At 46.7% G+C, this 20,992-nt stretch overlaps 1 protein-coding gene across 1 annotated transcript in view; it reads left to right on the top strand.

Annotated features, from left to right (window-relative positions):
- Positions 1–14,710, top strand: part of CCBE1 (collagen and calcium binding EGF domains 1) — a 181,569-nt gene extending 166,859 nt beyond the window's left edge. Inside the window, exons 7-11 of the mRNA XM_087819137.1 lie at positions 6,069–6,189; positions 9,076–9,215; positions 9,313–9,348; positions 10,229–10,264; positions 11,659–14,710. Of these exons, the coding sequence (XP_087675263.1) occupies positions 6,069–6,189; positions 9,076–9,215; positions 9,313–9,348; positions 10,229–10,264; positions 11,659–11,892 (567 nt within the window). The 3' untranslated portion in view covers positions 11,893–14,710. The remainder of the gene's footprint in view (positions 1–6,068; positions 6,190–9,075; positions 9,216–9,312; positions 9,349–10,228; positions 10,265–11,658) is intronic.
- The last annotated feature ends 6,282 nt before the right edge of the window (positions 14,711–20,992 follow it).

Genomic DNA, 20,992 nt, shown 5'->3' with positions numbered 1-20,992 from the left:
GATAAAAATAAATTATAGCCTGTGCTTTGTTGGGCCCCATGCACCTCAGAAAACAGCATTTGGGTACCCATGTCACCAGATCGAGGGCTGACTCTCTACAAGTCCCCCACGCGTGCTGGCAGAATATCAGGTTTCTGGTGACGGTGGTATGCTGTGGGTAATGCCCCGTGATGGATCTGGAGACCTGATTTCTTCAACAACTGTCCTCCCCCAGATCAATGGTACTTTTTGTACCTACGGTCAGTCAGTTCACCCGTTTGTCAGCACTCAGAAATTGTTCCTATGCTGAGAAAACATGAACATACTGGTTTGTTTATTTAATCGCTTCCATTCGGCTCTTAGTACATCAATGGGGTGTGTATAATCTGTTTGACTTTGGCATCTGGTTATCCGAAAGGGCAAAGGAGTAAGCATAAGACAAACATGCAGACTTTTCATACAGTTTTGGTGAAAATCTACTGACTTAGCAGAGGCACATATAATACATAATCATGATTCTAAATAGTTTGTGATCCAATAGAGAGGCCAAGCAGAAAGCCTCGTAAGTGTATCATACAAACACAGAGACAGACATGCATCCCACACGGACACCCTCAGGTTGAGCATGGATTGATGTCAGTATTTATTGAATGAATTAAAAACAAAGTTTCATAGAAGAAGTAGGTTTGCGTTTCATAGTTCAGACGATTAGGGCTTGGGGGAGGAAGTTGATCAGTGTCTCAAGACCTAAAACCAGGGGCTTCCTCTCCTGAGTAGTTAATAGTTCAAGAGCTACAGGGAAGCTGTTTCCAGCCTGGAGGAGCTTTAGGATCAGTGCTGCTAAGTCTCATAAGTTGTTCAGAAATTCCATTGCTAAGTTAACACCTGGTTTTCTCTTAACCTCCTTGCAATGCTTCACATTCCATGAGAGAAGAAACATTAAAAGAAGTCGAAAATTGTATCGTAATACCTGTCATCCCAAAAGACCCTGTGTAGAGCTCCATACAAATCCAATTACAGGCACTTCTTAGGACTGAAGTAACCCTGGTGCAGGTGGGTTGGGCTGGAGGTGGCCCACCTTATACCGAATTCTACAAATGCATGTGGCAAGTCTGAGCTCATGCTGACGTTTGAGGAGCATTTTGAGGAGCAACTCATTTCTAAAGGTGCCTATTAGAATGGTTGTGTTCTGCAGTTTATAAAGTCATTTTATAGCCAGGATCTCATTGAATTCTCACCATAACCCTGCTAGAGAGATGCTGATGTTCTCAGAGAGGTACAGTCACTGCCCCTGAGGACCTACACCCTGCTCCCCACTCTTGCTCCTGTGCTAGTGCTGGGATTGTCAGCTTTTAACTTCATCTCTCTACTGCTGATGCCACCTGTTTTGTTCAAAAAAAGAACATAGGACATCTGCCCAAATTAATACTGGCCAAGAAGTGGGTACTGGTGTCCTGGACAGTGGCCAACCCCACAGTATAAATTGATATGCTAATGTGTTGAGCTGCACCACGAGGGTAGAGTCAGCCAGACCCCAGCTGCAGGAAACTCTATGGAGTAAATGGCCTGGACTCTTCAATGGGTAAATTGTAAGGAAAAGAAAGAAGTAGACCTACCTGCAGATTAACAGGAACTTAAAAGGCATATTTTTTAAATGGCCAAGGCTAAACCATAGTGTCCAGGCATGCACAATTGGGTGACAAATTCATTTTTTAAAACATGGGAAGTGATAAAAATCAGGATAGTGGCTGCTTTGGGGAGAAGGAGACCAATCGGGTCAAGACACATGCAGAGGCCTCTGGCAACTGGCAAAGTTGTCTTTACTTAGGTGTTCATTAAAAGGGTGCTTGCCTTAGAATAATCTGCTAGATAAAGATTTGTTTTATGGGATTTCCGGATTTTATGCTTTTATTTTCCAATAAAAAGCTTTTTAAAATGGTACCCAGGCCCCAGTGCCTCTACCTCCACCTAGAAAGATCCCTGTAAATGTTTACAATTAAATAACATTAATTATATGCCCTTATAAAGCGCTTCACAGGCAGCATCTCACTGATCTATACCAACAGGTCTGTGAGGCAGATGCTTTATTACCAAGGCTTATATGAGATGATGATATTCATAATTCCATTGAATGGAACCCAAGGAAAAGGTAGACTCTTCTGCATTCATTCCTATGACCTTCCCAAACACTTGCATTCCACAAGCTCTTTCTCTTGTGCTTGGACAGCAAGTCAGGCCAGGGATTCTGGCCAACTGCCTCCAAGTGCCACGCCTTTGCTTTCCAGTCCAGCTGATGCAGAGAGGAGCTGAAGGAGCCGGAGCCAAATTACCCAGCAGGTGTCAGCTGGGACACGAGCCCACATTCACTGGGTCGCTCGATGGCCTTTACAGGGGAGCATGCAGAGCAGAGAGAGCTGGAAAGGGCACCGGGAGCATCTCTAAAGTCCGTCCACAGGCAGATTTAGTCCTCCAGACTTACTTAAAAATGTTAAATCCAAAGGCAGGATTTAAGTCGGGTCCAAACCTCTCATTTTGTAGACATGAAGCTGAGAACCTGGGAGGGTAAAGGGACTTACCCAGAGCCACACAGCTACTTAGAAATAGCCAAGAGCAGTCCCCTGGGCAGAGCATTTCCACTGCATCCATAGTACTGACTGCTGATGGTTACAAGGCTGAGCACTGGGCCAGGCGCAGTATAGAAAACATCACTTTCACCTTCCCGGCAGCCTTTTTAGGTGGATATTACCACCCTCATTTTATAAGGGAGGAAATCCAGGTTATGTAGCTTACCCAAGATCCCACAGATTGAAAGTGGCCAAGCTGAGATGTAACCAGAAGCCTGCCTAATGCCAGAGCCCACGATGGGGCCCACTGTGCAGTTTTTCTGTTGGACCAGCCTTCAGCTGCCAGTGTCGACCCTCTGTTCTGCTTGTAAATTTCTGTCCTTCACTGGCACACTCCCAGTTCACCCAGGACCTCAGGCTCACATCTGCAGGTTGGAGCAGTCACTTGCTCTTACACAGTGACATCAGACATCAGCACCATTGTAAATAAACTCCTGGAACACAGCTGGATCCTGGTGGTGACTTTGAAACATGAATCCCAACCTGAAATTGTGCAAAGCTGACTTTCAGGTTGCACAAGATTTTGATTCTGATGGTCACCTCTACTGGATTCTGAGTAGTGGTCTCCAGGAAACTGATTACCTTGCATGTCCCAGGGAAACACTAGATCTTCTCAAAGCATGAAGGAAGGCAGTGGGTGGTCAGGAACCTCCTAGCTCAGGAACCCTCAAGACTGTCCTTACCCAAGGGTTTTAATTCTAGCTAAAGGGCCCCCAGCTTCCTAGGAGTGTGTGCGCACAAATGTGAAGGATACTGAGGGACCCTTTAGAAGACAGTGTTGATGCTGCTTTGAAGTTCCAGGTTGGGGAACATCCCAGGCTTAAGTCACTGAGGGCAGCTGAAGCGGGAATAGGACCTTGACCCCAAGGAGCCTGACTCGGGCCTTGTGGGCCTGTGAACAGACTGAACGGGAGGGGCAGGAACAACCCCCTGGCCCCGTGGTTCTATGGATCTCATGCCCACCTGCAGGGGTCCTGCTGAAACCCTCTGTGGTGTCCCATGATTTCACCTTTGAGAAGAATCCCAGGTGCTTCTGCTAAGGGGCTAATTGGATACAGAACCAGGGCAGGCACCTCGAAGAGGAGACGGAAGAATTTGTTCTCTCAGACGGGTCTGGTCAAAGTTATTGGCCAAAGCGCAAACCACATAGTATCACGATGTTTGTTTTCATTAATATTGGATTTCTTCCACTGGCAAGAATATCTGTCTCTATGACTAAGAAGAATCATTAGTTTCTAAAGCTGGATCAAGCCAGCCCCAAACCCAGCGGCCACCCAGCAGGAGATGGCTATCTTAGCCAGGGGTCTCCATCGAATCTCGTTTCGTAGCAGGTGTGCGAAACCCCCATGCCCAGAAATAGACACTAGTGCAGGAGACCAAGGACCTTCCAAAGCCAGGTAAGGTCATCTTGGACAGCAGAACCTCCCCAGGCCTACCTGTCACCATCCAAGCCTGGTGTCTTCGCTGCAGTTCAGCAGACATATTTTTTGTAGTTCACCCTTTAGTCCCCGCAGGCCTAGAGTTGGGGCTTTGAGAGCTCATGATCATCTTCATTTTCCTGCTGTTACTATCAAGCCAGGTGCCCTAATAATCCCTGGTAGGGAGTTCCTTGTTAAAGTCATGTGCTGGCCCTGAAATCCCAGACTCTGTTTTGTGGCATCGTTGGTAGAGTGTGCTTCACTCTGCTGCATTGGAGCTTCCCTGGGGTCTCCAGTCTCTTGGGACAGCAGGAAATCCCTGAGGAAGGAAACCACAGGTGAGAAATGCTGACTTTTCCATGAAAGTGGAAATAAATGAAAACAACCCATGGTCATTCACATCAACACTCAACTCTGTTTCTTGCTCCCAGAAGTTGTAATTCCAGGTTGACATACGTCTCAAAGGAAGAATGTTGCACAATTGTTAGTTTAGTGCTCCATGCTAGCATCGAACTCCACAGGACACAGCTTTGTCACAGTGTCCGTTGGCCACCTCTGGTCATGCACAGGTCATAGGTGCCTCCTTTAAAAGCTCAGATCCAAAGATAGGTGTAGGGCCTAGGGGCACTCCAATGGCAAGGATGAGATTGCCAGATGCCTTCTCCTAGCTTGAGTTGACCTCTGGGTAGAGCCCCAGGAGGACATGGGGACAATGCAGTTTTTTCAGAAAACTGCTGGGATACCTGGTTTCTATGGACTCCAGGTTCCAGAGTAAGTCCTCTAGGGTTTGCTCTGACCTTCAGAAATGTGTTCTTTTCTACTGGATTTTGTACCTAAATTAGTTCCTTGGAAGGAAGAGACTAGAATACCATTTATCAAGCACTCAGTAAGTTCCAGGTCGGTGCTGGGCATCCAGAGCACATTTCCTCATTTAATCCTCACAGCCGTAAAGGTGGCTGTCATTGAAACGGAGGTGTAGCATTCTGTTCTTCCCTAAGGTCTCACACATTCACAGCCTACTTGACCTCAGGAACGCAAAGGCCATTCATTGGTGGGATCCCTCTGGCTTCTTCTAGAACAAGCCCCTAAAACCTGAGAGAGAGCAAAGAGGAAGCCATGGTGCCTTTTATGACCTCGTCTCGGAAGATACACATTGTGATTTTCTATTCATTTAGAAGCAAGTCTCTAAGACCAGCCCACACTCAGAGGGTGGGAAATGAGCCTCCATTTGTTTGAAGGTAGGAGTGTCAAATTTGTGGACATACTTTATTTTTTTTTATTTTTAATCTTCACCTGAGGATATTTTTCCCCCATTGCTTTTCAGAGGGAGTGGAAGGTCAAGAGAGAGAGAGAGAAGAGAGACATCGATTGGTTGCCTCCCGCACATTCCCCAACCAGGGCTGGGGATTGAACCTATAATTGAGGTACATGCCCCTGGCCGGAATCAAACTGGGGGACCCTTCAGTCTACCGACCGATATTCTAGCCATTGAGCCAAACCAGCCAGGGCTGTGGACATAGTTTAAAACCATCATAGTCACTTCTTCCCACTAGTTCCCAAGCACCTGAGCATGCAGGTAAACTGTCAGCCACATGCTTGGTCCTGGCTCCCAAGGCTGAGAGGTCTTTAAGAACAGGGACAGTGTCTTGGTCACTATTTTCACCTTAGAACCGAGCACAGGACCTGGCACATAGTAGGTCCTCCCTCAATAAATGTTTGAGACATAAAGTAATTAACAGATTGAAAGCCTGACACAGGTAGATTGTATTAACTATGTAATCATGAGTCTAATGGTGGTGTCTAGGCAACCCGGAGCCTATCCAGGTTTGTCTGCCAACTAACTGGGTGAGCTCATTCAAGTCTTTTTTAATAGAAGAGCTCTGGGTTTAGAAGGAGGATCTCTATCACCCCTCTGAGCTGTAACTGGCTCGGATAAAGGGAAATCATCATGAAAAGGCTTTGCAGCCTCTACAAACAATGCTACACAAAGAATCTCCCTGGCAGTGGAGCCATCACTTCCTGACCGAGGTGCCTCTTTTTTCTGCAGATCGCCCTGCTCCCCAACAGTGCCGCCGACCTGGGCAAGTACAACACTGGTGACAAGGTGCTGGCCTCAAACGCCTACCTTCCAGGACCTCCTGGCCTGCCTGGGGGCCAGGGCCCTCCTGGTGAGTGTGAGCAAGGGCATGGAAGGGTGGTGGTCCCCAGCCAAGGCCTTCCAAGAGCTCACGTGTAGTGGGGGCTGGACAGCATTCTCCGGCTTCCATGGACGAGAGCAGAAGCAGGAATCCAGGGAGCACCCACACCTACGCGACATGAGGGCCTTGGGAAATTGGGTCCTCATGCCTGAGAAACCCTCATAACCAACAGTAATTTGGGAGAAAAAGGTCATTGTCCTGGGCTTGGATAACATTCTTGGAGATCACTTTAAGCTACAGAGAAACAAAATGAAAACTATTTTTTAACATTAATATATACAAAAATAGAATGGTGTAGTGAATTCCTGCGGGCTCATCACCCAGCTCTAACAACACCCGGGCTAGCCTGGTTTTCACTATTTCCCACTCACATTTCCTCCTTTCCCTGTTGTTTGTGAACACATTTGCATTGATTTTTATTTACATACATATTTTTCCTTTACAAGTCAACCCTATTGAGATACAATTTTATACAATAAAATTGTCAATTTAAATGACAACTTTTGATACATGCATTTATGCTATATCAAGCACTCACTAACCACCACCCTGTATCTATATATCTCTATATCTATATCATCTATATCTATATCAAGATATAGAACACTTCTATCATCCAAAAACACTCCCTTGTGCCCATTTGCAGTCTACTCCCCCATCCCCAGCTCTAGGCAACCACTGACTTGCTATCTGTTGTGACACTTTGCTCTGCTCTAGAAACTAATAGCAATGAATTTCATAGTGTGCATTCCTTTGTCTGGCTTTTCTCATTTGCCACTGTTTTGGAGATTCACCCTTATTGCTTTGCAGAAAATCCCAAATGTCCTATCATTTCATCAGGATAAATGCAATGAGAACTTTAAAAAATAGTTACAAGACGTTATATTTTATAATTTATTGTGATTCCCTCCATAGATAGATCAATAGATTTTTTTCACACCAGAAAAGGAAATGGTATGAATGTTAGCAAATGATTCTAAAACATGAAGCGTTTTATCCCTGCTTGTCATTGCTCAGCAGTGTGCTAGGTGTTGTGAATGACGTCCTGACATTCTCACTGGGAGGACAAGGCCCACAGTGTGAAAGCAAATGGGGTGAAACTGTGTGTGCACACGCCTGTGTCAGTGCACGGAGCTTCCTGCTGGGGGCTTACAGAGGGGAGAGATCACTGTAGCCAGGTCTGGGCACTTGGGGTTGGAGCTGGACATGAAAGACTGGTAGGATCTGCCCAAGCAGGTGTTAGGTTGGAAGGTCGGCAAAAACAGGGACTCAAAATTCTTCCCAAGCTATTTATTGGTTTTCTTCTCGATTTAATCTGGTTTCCGTCAAACACAGGTGGCCTGGGTCTCAGTCTATCAGAGGACAAGGACCGGTTCCAGGACTTTGGTTTATCCTCTTGATTGTTCCCTTGGCCTGAAGTCCTCTGGGTCATGGTGGGGTTTTCTCCCTCAGATGCCTCAGAAAGGAAGCTTCTCACTGCTCTGGGTAGACCTGGACCTCTTCCTATGAATTGATTCCTGGCACAGTGCTCTCCACGCTTCTCCAACAGGATGCACTTACTCTGCTTCCCTGCAGAGAGCTCACCTCCAGGCCAGCCCACCTATCACTCCAACAAGGACAAACTAGGAAGAGGGGAGCCATCGGCTGTCTTTAATAAATGACTTGCTGGCTTTCCTTTCCAGTCTGCCATCTGGTCTCTAACATGGTTTGAGCTGCCCAGTGTCCTTGAGGGAGCAGAAGGTGATTGAGGACTAGCTTTAGCAATGGCCTTGCCCTTGCTTCCCCCTCTCATCCTGTTTCTTTCCCACTCCTCGCTTGCAGCATCCGTTTGTGATGTCCTTCACTGAGAAGTGTTAGAGCAGCTAGAGAAATAATAAGGTTTCTCTTACCCTTAACTAAAGGTCCAGTCCCCAGGCCTATGATTGATTGGGGTACCAACACAGGAAATTACATCAAGTTTGGATCCTTTGGCTTTGGGGGCGAGGGGGTGGCTGCTGCTCTCTGGCCATCTGCACACCTTCTAAAGGCATTTGACATATAGTGATCTCTGAAGTTCATTGATTATGTAAGTGAAGGTAAGATATTGTCTCTGGCCTGGCCTTGTGCTATCAGAGGTAAAGTATTTAGTTATAGGAGGGATCTGTCCCTCTTCCTGGGTAAGTCCTTTCAGGATACCTCTGGGACCATCATTGAGAGTAGGGCTGTGAAACAGGTCTGAATGGATCGACTGCCTTTAACTTTGACTTAATTATTCAAGAAAAGCCTGTTTTTGTAGTGCTTTTATGTGTGAGGTACTGTGCTGAGTGATGTGTGAATGTCTATTAAATCTCATTTAATAGTCATGGCCACTCTGTAAGGTAGGTTTTCATTAGCCAGCTTTACAGATGAGAATCTAAGGGTGAAAGAGGTCACACAGCTTATTCAAGATCCAGACCTAGGTCTCCCCGATGCTGACCCCTGTACCCCTGACCACTCTCCAGGTGTGGTAACCGCCACCCTGCTATGACTGACGGGACACAGAGGAACTGACAGTTGTAAGAAATGTGAAAGAGGTAAAATGTAGAGGAACTGGCCACCGATGGGATAAGGGGGTTGTGGAAACAGGGAAATCTATAGGAAGATTCTCCAGATTCTGGCTTGAGGTGACTCGTGGTTCATGAAAAGAGAGGAAGAGAGGGAAGTCAATTTAGACTGGGTTAATTTAAAATGCCAGTGGGACCGACATGCCAGTGGAGGTGTCAGAAGACAAAGGGCAGAGTGCACAGAGAAATGGCTACGAGGACTGGCAGACTTGCAAGCCAGCGCCCTGGTCTTCCTTGCAGGATGTGGAGCTAACGAGCTGTTCTTTGATTACAGGCTCACCAGGACCAAAGGGCAGCCCAGGCTTCCCCGGTATGCCGGGCCCTCCCGGGCAGCCCGGCCCACGGGGCTCAATGGGACCCATGGGACCATCTCCTGATTTGTCCCACATTAAGCAAGGCCGGAGGGGCCCTGTGGTCAGTATTTTCTGAGATCCACTTACTGTTGTTGAGGAAACCGTGTTCTTGTTCCCAGCTTTGTCCTTCTGTTAAACTAGATCTCTCTGTCTTGTAGGGCCCGCCAGGCGCACCAGGAAGAGATGGCTCTAAGGTAAGTCTAATAAGTGGCCCTTAAAAGCCTAAGGTTTCTCAAGTTCAGTGAAACTCACACACTGCTGACTGTTCCCATTTTGCATGGTAAAACTGAGACACAGATATACTTCTTCCCCCCAAAGCTGGGATGAAAATCTAAAAAGCAATTTCCTTAAAATATGAAACAACCATAATAACAAAACAACCACCAAAACCAGTCTAGGACAGATTCCTCCTATGGATCTTTTATTTTTTTAATTTTATCTTTATGTTGAAAGTATTATAGATGTCCCGCTTTTTCCCCATTGACCCCTTCTGCCCAGCACCCGCACCTACCCCTCCCCCAGGCCTTCACCACACTATTGTCTGTGTCCATGGGTTATGCATATATGCATGTGAGTTCTTTGGTTAATCTCTTCCCACCCACGCATCCCCTGTGTTGTCAGAGTAGCACATGTTTTTCTCTTCAGCCCGGGTTCCTCTGCAGGGCCATTCTGTGTGTGATGTGTTTAAGCCAAGAGCAGGAGGGGTTCCATTCTGTGCAAGTGGGGGTGGTTTCACTTTGAGAGCTGCCTGCTACTTGCCTCATAAAGTCAGCAGGAGTTACTTTAGAAGCTCCTAAATTATTCCACACACTGCCTGGAAATACGAGCATTCCTCTTGTCAGATCTGGTTTGAAAATATATGACCTCTGGGGAAAGCTGAGTGAGAGACACTTGCCCCAAGCAGTTCTGTTCTAATAAGTGGTCCCATGAGCCCAGCTTCAGCTTACATTTGTTTCTGATGGAAAATATTTATTGTTTGGGGCAGGGAGATGCTCACAGTGCATTTCTAAATAAAGATTGTAATGGTGGCATCCACGTGGTCCAGGAAGCTAACCCAGACCTTTCTGCTTTTAGGGGGAGAGAGGAGCACCTGGACCCAGAGGGTCTCCGGTAAGTAGCACCATCTGCCTCGCTTCCCCAGTGGGAATGTTCTCCAGGATGCAGCCGTGAGAAGCCTGTGAGTTGGTTTTATTAGCAAAAGCCAGCTTCTTCCAGCTGTCACTCAGGCTACCCGAACAGAACGAGGTATTTAGGAGGAAAATCACAGAGGCCTTCAGCAACTGCTTGGAATTTGTTTTGAAAGTTTGTTTTCTATTGCTTAATCTTTATTTGGAATGTCTTAAGATTCAAAACTTCAGTATGCCATGAGTCTATTTTCAGGTATGTTCATAAAACATCTGAAGAAACTAGGAAAGAAATCTATGGGGCTAAGTCGTAACGCTGAATACTTAACAATTTAGGCACCGCTACAGCCCTACCAGGTCAGATGACCATCCCCTCTAGAAAGCAGAGGCATGCAGGGCAGTTGGGACCACTGAGAAGAAATTAGCTGGATATATGCATGGTGTCTGGGAGATTAAAAATGGAAATCAGTAGTATCCAAAAGCACAGAAAATTTAAGCAACTCTGTTGCTTTTGAAGAGGCCAGTTTCATTTTTTGAAGAAAGGCAAAGAGCTTTAGCATTAGAGCTTTTCCACTGAGTAGCTCTCTGATCATGGTCATGTCACTTAGCATCCCTGGGCATCCATTCCCTCACCTGTGCAATGCCAAGTGGAATCTGACCTGTTATGCTTCAGTGAGCGTCCAATGATGTCAAAATGCGATGCATCACTAAGTATTTGCAGGTGTGAGCTGCTGTTTCTAGCACAGCAGGAGAGGTTCTCTCAACTTTGTTTAGGTTGCAGTTACAGTCAAGCATCCTTATAAACACTCCAATAATTTTGTTATAAAAGATAACATTTTTGAGCATTTACTATGCTCTCAGCCCTTTACATGTATTAACTCATTTATATACGCACTTGGAAACCTATGAAACCCAATGAAATGGAGACCATTATCCCCTTTTTCTGGACAGGGAGATGGAAACCCAAAGAAATTAAGTAACTTTCCCAAGACAAGCTGATAAATGGAAGAGCTGAGATTCAAACCCAACAGAGCCCCATCTTCTTAACCCCTATTCTCCGCCTCCATGGTATCATCGAGATTTCTTTGGAAAGTCACCAGGGAAGGCTACTCTCCTTACATTCTGCCAGATTTGATAAAACCTAGAATTGGGAGGAAAGAGAGGTGAATATGTCATACAGAAGGTGAGGGAATCAGAAGGCAATCTGAAGAATCCCTCAGGCTGTGATAATAGTCCCTATGTTTTCTCCATTTGGGACATGGAAATCATTGACTAAGTAGTTGTCAGCATGCAGGAAATAGCAAATTAGGGAGCCATGGACATCCTCACTCTGCGAGGGGCTGAGTGTGTGGTTCTGGCTCTGATTCCTCTCTTGCACAGGGACCGCCTGGTTCTTTTGATTTCCTGCTGCTGATCCTGGCTGACATCCGCAATGACATCGCTGAGCTGCAGGAAAAGGTGTTCCGGCACCAGCCTCACACTTCAGCAGAAGGCCTCCCTTTGCCTCAGGAATTTCCCAGCTACCCAGAAGCCATGGACTTGGGCTCTGGAGACGACTACCCGAAGGGAACCGAGACAGGAGACTTGGAGACCCCCAGGGACTTTTATCCTTAGCACGCACCAATGTCTTCATGCTGAAGGAAGAGAAAAGAAGAATTCTCATACCTGCAGTTAAGTCATCTAAAGAGAGGACAAGAAATCGAAACCCACCACTGGAGACCTAGACAAGACACATTTCTGTTTTCTTTATTCTTTTCCTGCCTTCTACCTACTTCTTTTCTTCCAAATACTATTTTGTGAGGCCCCTGCTAGACATGCTAGAGATACGAAGGAGACAGACGATTGATTTACAGGACCCTCTGAGAGCAATTGACATTGGAACTGCACTTTTATTTATTTTTTAGGAACTTCTGGTTTCTGATTTAAGTACTCGTAGTACCATAAATTTGACAGAATAAAAGAGAAAGGTGGCAAGGTGAGCTTGAAGAAATGTAAGGCTACTTATTTAAAAAATTAGACATGTGTCCAAAAGAGACTATGACACCTCAGTGTCAAAATAAGGCTCTTCAATGAAAAGGAGGAGACAACAGTGTATATTTACTTTGGTGGATAATTCTTTGTCCTTGTTGATCTAACAGATTTTCAGTATTCCAGCCTCTTGCCCAACCTCATTTCCCAGTTGTAATTACAGATCGGAGAGAGTTAAGGAAGAGGGGAGATTAGGGAAGATGGAGAAAATTAGTCATAATATTTACCGTCATGTAGGTGGCCACGTTCTAAATTCAAATAGGACTATCCAGTGTTCATGCCATGCTTGTCTATAGCACCTTCAGGAAAGGAAGTTACTGTAGGTGTGGGACTAACTCCTCTTTTCCAAAAAGAGAAGTGAATAAAGGTCCTGATTCACACTAGGAAAATGGGCTCCTGGCTTGCCAGGACATTTTAAGGCTGTTTGATCGAATGAGTGGGCCTGCTCAGTAAATCAGAATATTTGTTGAACAAGGGTGGCAGACCCTTAGAGAGAGGTACAGAAATTCCCAGGCTCTGAGGGGGCGGCCAGAGCTGCCATGAGGCTATGATTCAGGTTGGATCCATGCCCAGTGGGGCTCAGGGTTAGAAGGAGGTGGCTGGCTCGGGTTGTCAGCCACGGGAAGGGGAATCTCATGCAGGGACCCCACTAATCATCAGAGGCAAGTCAATTTGCTCCCCTTGGGAATTAGAAGTCCTCGTCTGGGGCCAGCCAAGCTTGTCAACAAAGAGAATTATACGCTATTGAAAGTTCTCTTAGATGTGGAGGGGAAATAAAACAATAGTTTTCCTTGTTTGGCAAGAATTTCCTTCCCACTAGTCCCATTTTTCCTTAATTGTCCATAATTTAGTTCAAGTTCCAGTTCTTGCAGGCCTTCTTGTTGATTTCCCATTCCCAGCAAATGTGAGGTTGGGAAAGGGGTATTTTCCCAAACCTCTCGTTCAGTCCCTGTTTGCTTATCCATCTCTGGGTCCTAGAGGGAAGCAGATTCTGGAAAAGGCTCTCTCTGGCAGGAGCGTCTCCTCCTTGGTAGTATCGTTGGGGAACCTCTTGGCTTTGATGGGCAGCTTGCAGGTTCCTTGAAGTTCACATTCTCATTTGATTCACGGAGATGGCTTTTCATCCACCTGTTCAGGAGCCCTTCACCGTGACATTGAACCTCACCAGTTATCCTGCCGCAACTCATGTTTGCTCATGTTGGGGTTTCTACTTCCCATCCTGTGGGTTCCCCCTGAATTTCTGGGAGATTCGTGCTTCGTTTTCTCTTCCTATCTAACACTCCTCCTGGGAAACTTGTTTCAAGAGAACCGCTGTTGGTGTTTGCTTGCCACTTTTCCATCTTTCTTCAGAATGATCGGAAGGGCTTCTGTCTGCGAATCTCAAGTGACAACAGCCTTCCTTCCCATCACATGAGCAACGCAGGGACTCCAGTCAGCCAGTTGCCGAGTTTTTCACAAACACGTCCCTCCTTCCTTGTGCAAAATCCCAGGGACTGCTCATCAAAATGTTACAGCTGAAAGCAAGCACGTTCCCAGCGCTCCTCTCCTAGCACCTTCCCGTCCCTGTGCAGCCTCCCAAGGCACGGGGTCACGAAGCAACGAACTGAGCAGCTGCTGCTTCCCATCGGGAATATATTGAACATTCGCCTGCTTGTGGAGCACAGTATTTAAAGGGTGTGGATGGATGAATGCTAAAGAAGATTATGCACAGGCTCTATGAGAAATGATTAGGTCTGTCTTTGATTTTTTTTTTTTAATAAGGGAATTTCATTACCTTTTTCTTAACAGTGAACTGTGTTTAGAACTGTAATCTTTATTGTTAAGTGCTTATAAAATGCAAGCAAACTGCATGTTGGAAATGCAGAAGCCATGATAAATGTATTAAAGAATGAACTGATGTAGTAATATCTGGGATTCATGAAACTATTCTAGATAACATTCTCCAGCAAAACACACAATAACCTTTGCTTTATCATCTCAGTCTGCTGGATTGAATCAATTTATAAAATAATGTTTCATCCTAAAATCTTCAAAAGTTGGACTAGGACCACAGGACTCAATATGTATTCCGGATGCCCAGATTGTGTTTTTCAAAGATAAGACACAATAAGGCACTGTTACTTCTAATGTATCTTTCAGTTATGGATAGAAAACCAAAGCTTTGCTGTGTAAACAGGCCATCTGCTCGAAACCAAATGGAAAAGCCATTTGGGGGGTAAAACTTGCTACAGTTTTGCTAAGCCACTTCATGGTTCAAGGGGGGAAAGGCCTTTGTGTACCTCTTCAACGCTCTAGCAAAAATGTTCAGTTGTTTGCACCCTGATAACTACACTTGTGAATAGGACTTAATCGATTGCTTCTGTTTCCAGAAAGCAATGGGAATAAAAACCTGCTATTGAAAGTAGTGCAGGGAAGGCATGCATTTTAGTTTGGGAATGTCCCCCTGCCTTACAAGTTCCAGAAGAGGAAATTCTTAGCTATACTGTGCCAAAGGATGTGGAGTCACAGAGGTAATGCTGTCTTCTCTCTTTGTCAATTCCAACACCTGCCACAAAATGAACTGACCAACTGAAGTCATTTCTGCAGTATAAGCTCAGACAGGTGTGTCCACAGTTAAACAGGTAAATAATTAATGCACACTGCACGGGGGAGGAGTATCACCCCACCACACACTCGGCGAAGGGCACCCTGGTTCTGGTTATGCTCCCTTTCCAGGGTTTATAACTACTTTGGCCTGTGAGCCCTGTTTCCAGACATGCAGGGGAAGATGATCTCTGTGCCAGACATCTCTTGAGGTGACAGCAAATCCCCCATCCTACTTTGGGTGTCACTGTCCCTCCCCTCCCCCTCTTCCCCCACTCCAGCCTGTCTCAGAGAGAGAGAGCAGCCTCCTTGTGCAAACTTAACATCTGTCAGATAACGTTCCTGAAAAAGACATGTATTTGCAGGAATCCGGGCCAAACAACTAGTAGAATAGAGCCATCCAAATTATTAATGATGAATTCAGGGAAATAGATGGATTTTTTCCTGGCACTGTCAGCATGTATGTTTCACAACAAATCAAAAAACGATTTTCCATTTGAGAGAAGAAAAAGGCCGTTTCATAATTGTTAAAAATCTTGGACTCCATGTGCTCCTTCAACAAATACTAGTGCTTTAGGGAAACCATAGGAAAACCTTTTCCACACCCCCCAGGGACCTCGGTGTTCTTTATTATATCCCCAAAGCGACTGCCCTGGGGGTGTCACACGTGTCATGACTCCACTGCCCAGTGACTAGTCATATCCTTCAGTGGCTATTCATTATTTATAGCAGGTCCATATAACAGTTGAGCTAGTGTTCAAATAGTTATGGATGTGATACTATGAAGTGCTTCTGATAAGATTGTATATGCTTAATAACAAAGTTATTTTTCTTATGTGGTGGTACTGTTTTGTCCTGATACCCAGTCCTGTGCAATGCGTTGTCTTTTTTACAAGATGAATACAAGGGGGTGGGGGGAGAGAGAGAGTCCTCTTCAGAGCCGGAACCTGCGTCTGGGTAGGCCACCTCCTGGGGTGTCGGTGCATCCCAACATTTGAGTCTGAGCCTGGGTCTGAAGGCCTGGGTTCCACTGAATTCTGAGTCTCAGAGGCCCACATACCTGAGCTGGGGGCGGGGGAGACCCTTGGGGATCCTCTGGGACCCTCAGGGTGGGGTCTTCAAAGCAGGAACCTTCAGGGGGTCATTGGAGGTGTCTAAGGCGCTCGTATGTGGAGGGCCTGTGAGGGTTCCACCTCTCCCTACACCCACTGTACCCCGGCAACTCAATTTTTAGTTGGTTTTAGATTAGGATTCCTCATAAGGTTTCCTTTGGAGGTGGGGGAAACTGATTACCTAAAAAAATGGCTAAAATAAATAGTTTTGGGGAGGAAGCGCCATGAGTTGGTAGCTGAAGTCCCCTATATGAGGATAAGGGGAAGGGACTTTTCATCAGCTGGGCCATACAGGAGGCAGTTTTATAATAAAAAGGGAGGTGACCTGTAGGGGATTTTTTGCTCTAGCAGGTGCCTTTAGCTTCCTGAAGTTCACCTCTTTATATATCTCCCTTTCCTTTAGCGTATTAAATGCTCGTTGAAAGCTGCGCGCTGCGCTGTGCACCACAGACACAGTGGGGAGCGAAAAGCCATAATCCCCATCCTCCTGGGGATTTTTGGCAAAATAGACAAGGATCCTTCCAGACAAAATAAATTAATCACATAAACATGCAATTACAAACTGGTAAGTGCTATGAAGAGCTGTAAGTGCTGCAAGAGCCAATAGCAGCTCCTGCCAGTAGGACCCGCCCTTTGCTCCCCAGCCCCACAGGAGGCACCCAACAGCGTCACACCATAGACACACGGGGACCTCGGCCCTCGCAGACAAGAGCTTCCTTGAGTCCTCGGGGTGAAAGAGCAGTCGGTGGAAATCTGGGAGACCCCCTCATATGTAATGTTTCCAGTTCATTGAAAAGGCAGCTTAATGAGCCCAAAGCTGGGTGCGACCACCTCCCTGCGTCTGGACACCCCATTTATGCTGTTGCCTGGTAACCTCCTGCTCTGCGGTGGGTCCCCAACAGAATCAGAGCCCAATTTCTTCCCACTTGGGAAACCACAGTTTGAAAAAGCTGCTGTGCTTTAGAAACACCCCCAGCTCCTGCAGAAAATCTGCCCTTGGAGATTTTCACCCCCAGCTCCAGTCCAGATATCAGGTCCCAGGGTGGCCAAGTGGAAACCTGCATTCAGCCCTGGGGGAGGGGAGAGGGGGGCACAAGGGATCCTTAAGGGTTACGTGGGGGCAACTGCATTTGAATCGCAAGCTTCTGGGGACTGGCAGAGACCTGAGGAAGAGGGGGTGTTTGTTTCCCCGGGCTGCCTTACAAAGCACCACAACAGAAACGTATTTTCTTTCAGTCCTGCATGCTCCAAGTCCAAGAGGGAGCGGCAGTGTCTGTACCTCCTGGAGGCGCCGAGGGGGAAGCCACCCTGCGCCCCTCTCCAGTTCCTGGTGGTTGCCAGCTGTCCCGGTGTTACTTGCCTCTTGTGTCACATGTTGCTCCTCCTTCGTGTCACTTTGTCTCTATGTCTTCACTGGTGTTCTTGCTGCGGGTTCCATGCCTCTGTTTTCCTACTGGCCTGGCCAACTTGGCTCAGTGGTTGAGCATCGACCTAGGATCCAAGAGGAAACGGTTCTGTTTCCAGTCAGGGCACATGCCCAGGCTGTGGGCTCGATCCCTGGTGGGGAGGCGGTGCGGGAGGCAGCCGATCAATGACTCTCTCTCATCATTGACGTTTCTATCTCTCCCTCTCTCTCCCTCCCCCTCTCCTTTCCTTACTCTGAAATCCATCAAAACATATTTAAAAAAAAAAATACCGGATGAGGCCTCACCCTAACCCAGTATGACCTCATCTCAATTTAACCCAGTCTATCTGCAGAGGTCCTATTTCCAAATGAGGTCACACCTCAGGTTCCAGGTAGCCTTGAATTGGGGAGAGTGGGGACACTGCAACCCAGTTCAAGAAGGAAATTTTCTCTCTATCCGTTGGCTCTTATAATCCTGCTTATTTCCTTTCATAGACTTTTTCCAATCTGAAATTTTTACTTGCCCACTTCATTCAATAAAAACGTATTGAGGGCCAAGGGTGTAAAGTAGTGTCAGCACAAAGCCCCTGCTGGCCTGGAATACACATTCCGGCCCAGGAAGACAAGTGTATGTGCTAGTCGCGTTTCTCCAGAGAACCTGAACCGGTAGGATGGGCGTCTACCTACAGGGTGGGGCAAAGTAGGTTTACCGTTGTCCATATGGAAAATAATACAATAATTAACGAATAATACAAGAGTAAACTGTTTCGTGTACTCACAACTGTAAGCATATATATGTATGTATATAGTGTATGTGGGTGGACAGATAGATACAGATGCGTATTTATTTATACAGAGAGGTTTATTTTAAGGACTTGGTTCACGTGACTGTAGAGGCTGCTTCCAGAGATGGGAGGGCAGAAGTGAAGCCCACACAACTCATCGACTCAGTTGAACTTGATTCGCCTCCTGCTCCCGCAGAGCGTGGTGTCTTCCCCAGCATCCCCAGGCGATTGAGGGACTCAATTATCACCCATTTCTGGCCAGGTGACAACTTATGTTTTGAATTCTCACTTCTCCGGTCCATTTTCTGTGGCTCTGTATACTCTTCCGCCTCTAACATCATTGGCGGCCACACCGGGCCTGGGAGCTGTGGGGAAATGACTAATCCAGAAGGAAAGTCCTATCTATGAAGTCATGTTTTGCTTTATAAGTCGTTTTGATGGTATATGAGGACGGAAGAGTTTCCAAGGTCAGGCTCTGTTGTTCTTGGTTTTCCTCACTGTGGTCCATGGGTGTCCTTGGCCCTCTGCGCCGTGCCCGTCTCCCTCGCAGAAACCCAGTCATGTGCTGGATCTGCCCTGAGTCAGCTCGGGGACTGCTGGCAGCCTCGTCACCCCAGCATCCCGCAGATAATACACAGCATCTCGCTGGGCTGCCATCCTGCCCTGTAACTGAAAGACCATGTGATGTGCAATACTTTCCCCCTGGACCCACAGGGTGACTGATTTACGATTTAGTTAAAGTCTCAGCCAAAACCAGGGGAACATAGAGATGACTGCAGAGAGCCGTAAGCCAGTCACTGGCCTTCTGAAAAAGTCTGGAAAAGAGAGGTACCACAGACTGATTTAGGTTCAGATCATTTAGAAAGGAAATACTAGCTGGAAAACATTTCAAAAAGACATCCCTTCAAAACAGGCTTCCCGGGACAGCAGCCAAGCAGTTTTGTTTCCAGGCTTATTCTTTGGCACTGCTGGCAGCTGAGGTCCAGTGCCACTCGCCAGTTTGGCACGCTGGATGTATAAATATTCACACGAGGTGGAGTGAAAGCCTCTGGGTTCATATGATTTGGGTTGGGTGTTCCATACAAGGGGCGGGGGACAGACTTCCCCAGCCACACACGCATCCTTCTGCCAAGGTTCCCACCAGGCCGTAGAGGGGTACTTTCTCTTAGCGAGTCTTTGTTGAGTCATCAGCACCCGCTATGTTGCACTTGGTCTTCCTCTGGCCGGTTCCCTAACTACCAGACTTGAAGTTCCACTTGGTGGCCTGTCCGTGGTCAGATGGGACTAGAGGGCTGCGGCCACACTGTCCCCCTAAACCCATTGTGCAGAGAGGTACGTGGGCAGCTCACAGGCATGACTTCCTTGGGCAAATCAGTTTCCTTTTTACCTTTTTCTTATTCCAAAGTCCCCAGTGAGACCAAGGAATCTGGCGACTGTTCTCAGGGGAGAGTTGCCCCCCAAATCACTCAGGTCTATTGGGGGGGGTCCCATCCCATCTGCACAGAAGGGACCTCAGAGAAGTGAAAGGCCACCCTCTGAGAAAATGGGGAATCTGCCACTGACAACCAAAAATACCAGCCTGCAGTTCTCACCACTAACCTCCCTGCTTAGGGACCATTCGCTCGGCTACAGCTTTTGATTATGAATACTGGTTTATCCATTAAACAGCAGGCGCGTGGAGAAGCCAGTCACCTGACTCCATGCTAAGACCCAGCAGGAAGCAATTTTGAGAGAATTAGTGAGATAAAGTGAGGAGAAAGGAACAGATCTAACCTGAGAGCTACACCCAGGCATTGCTAGTTCCCAGGAAGGAGGGTGAGTTACCAAAGAAGCCAAGAAAACCCATGAACTTTGTTATCTCAAATGCACTTTATCTTCCAATTCAATGAATGCTCTCTCCACTGACCATTTTTTTAAATTTGGGGGTTTCTGGATCACTTCCATTACTAGCTGGATGACCCCCATGTCATACTAGGGGAACATGAAGGAAGGATTCAGCCTTCCTTGAAACAATTTGGGTTACTCTGTGTCCAGGTAGGAGCTGTGCCAGGGGCTTCTCCATCTCCCACTCCTTGCTGGCTTCAAAGACGGGGTCCTTGCTTTCTCCCAAATGGAATCTGGGTGCTGTGTTGGTAGGCAGTTGTGCCAGTCTGTCTCCTACCCTCGCTCAAAAACTTCTTGAGGACAGGAATGTTAACCACCTTCGTAGCTTCTGGGGGACCTAGGACAATACTTGGTGCACAATAAGAGGTCACAAAATGTTTTCAGGAAGCAACCGATTGCTAACAACACAGCCACTAATGGCACCCAATTACTTCTATTCAGTTATTTGAGTATGTACTGACTGCCCTAATGTGACATACACTGTGCTGAGCACTGGTGATAGAGAGTAGATGTGAAGAGCAGCCCCAGTCCCTGTGTGTGGGGGGTGATGGTCTTGTGAATGGAGTCACAGAGCTGTGTCAGTACATACTGAAGCCGCAACACCTTTTTAATTTGTCTCTGTACAGAATTTCCTCAAGAATCTTTATTTTAACACTCAAAACTGGATTCTTCGTCCTAGATAACCACCTGTTCTGACTCTTCCCCTTTAAGGAAAAGGAGCCACCTCTGCACACTGGCCTGTGAGATGAGGCATCTGCTCCTGCTTCCTCTTCCCATACTAATGTATGAGAGGTGGGTTTAGCAAGCTGCAAAGCCTGCCCAGCTATTTTCATTTATGCATGGAGGTCATCTGGTTTTACCTTTGAAGTCTGCAAGGGTCCAATCACAGTCTAACACAAAGGGCCCAACGAGCGGTG

Source organism: Miniopterus natalensis, chromosome 7 (genome assembly GCF_054644295.1).
Source record: "Miniopterus natalensis isolate mMinNat1 chromosome 7, mMinNat1.hap1, whole genome shotgun sequence".
NCBI classification, from domain to species: Eukaryota; Metazoa; Chordata; class Mammalia; order Chiroptera; family Miniopteridae; genus Miniopterus; species Miniopterus natalensis.
Note: the sequence above shows the minus strand (reverse complement) of the source record. Positions and strands in the feature narration are given on the sequence as shown.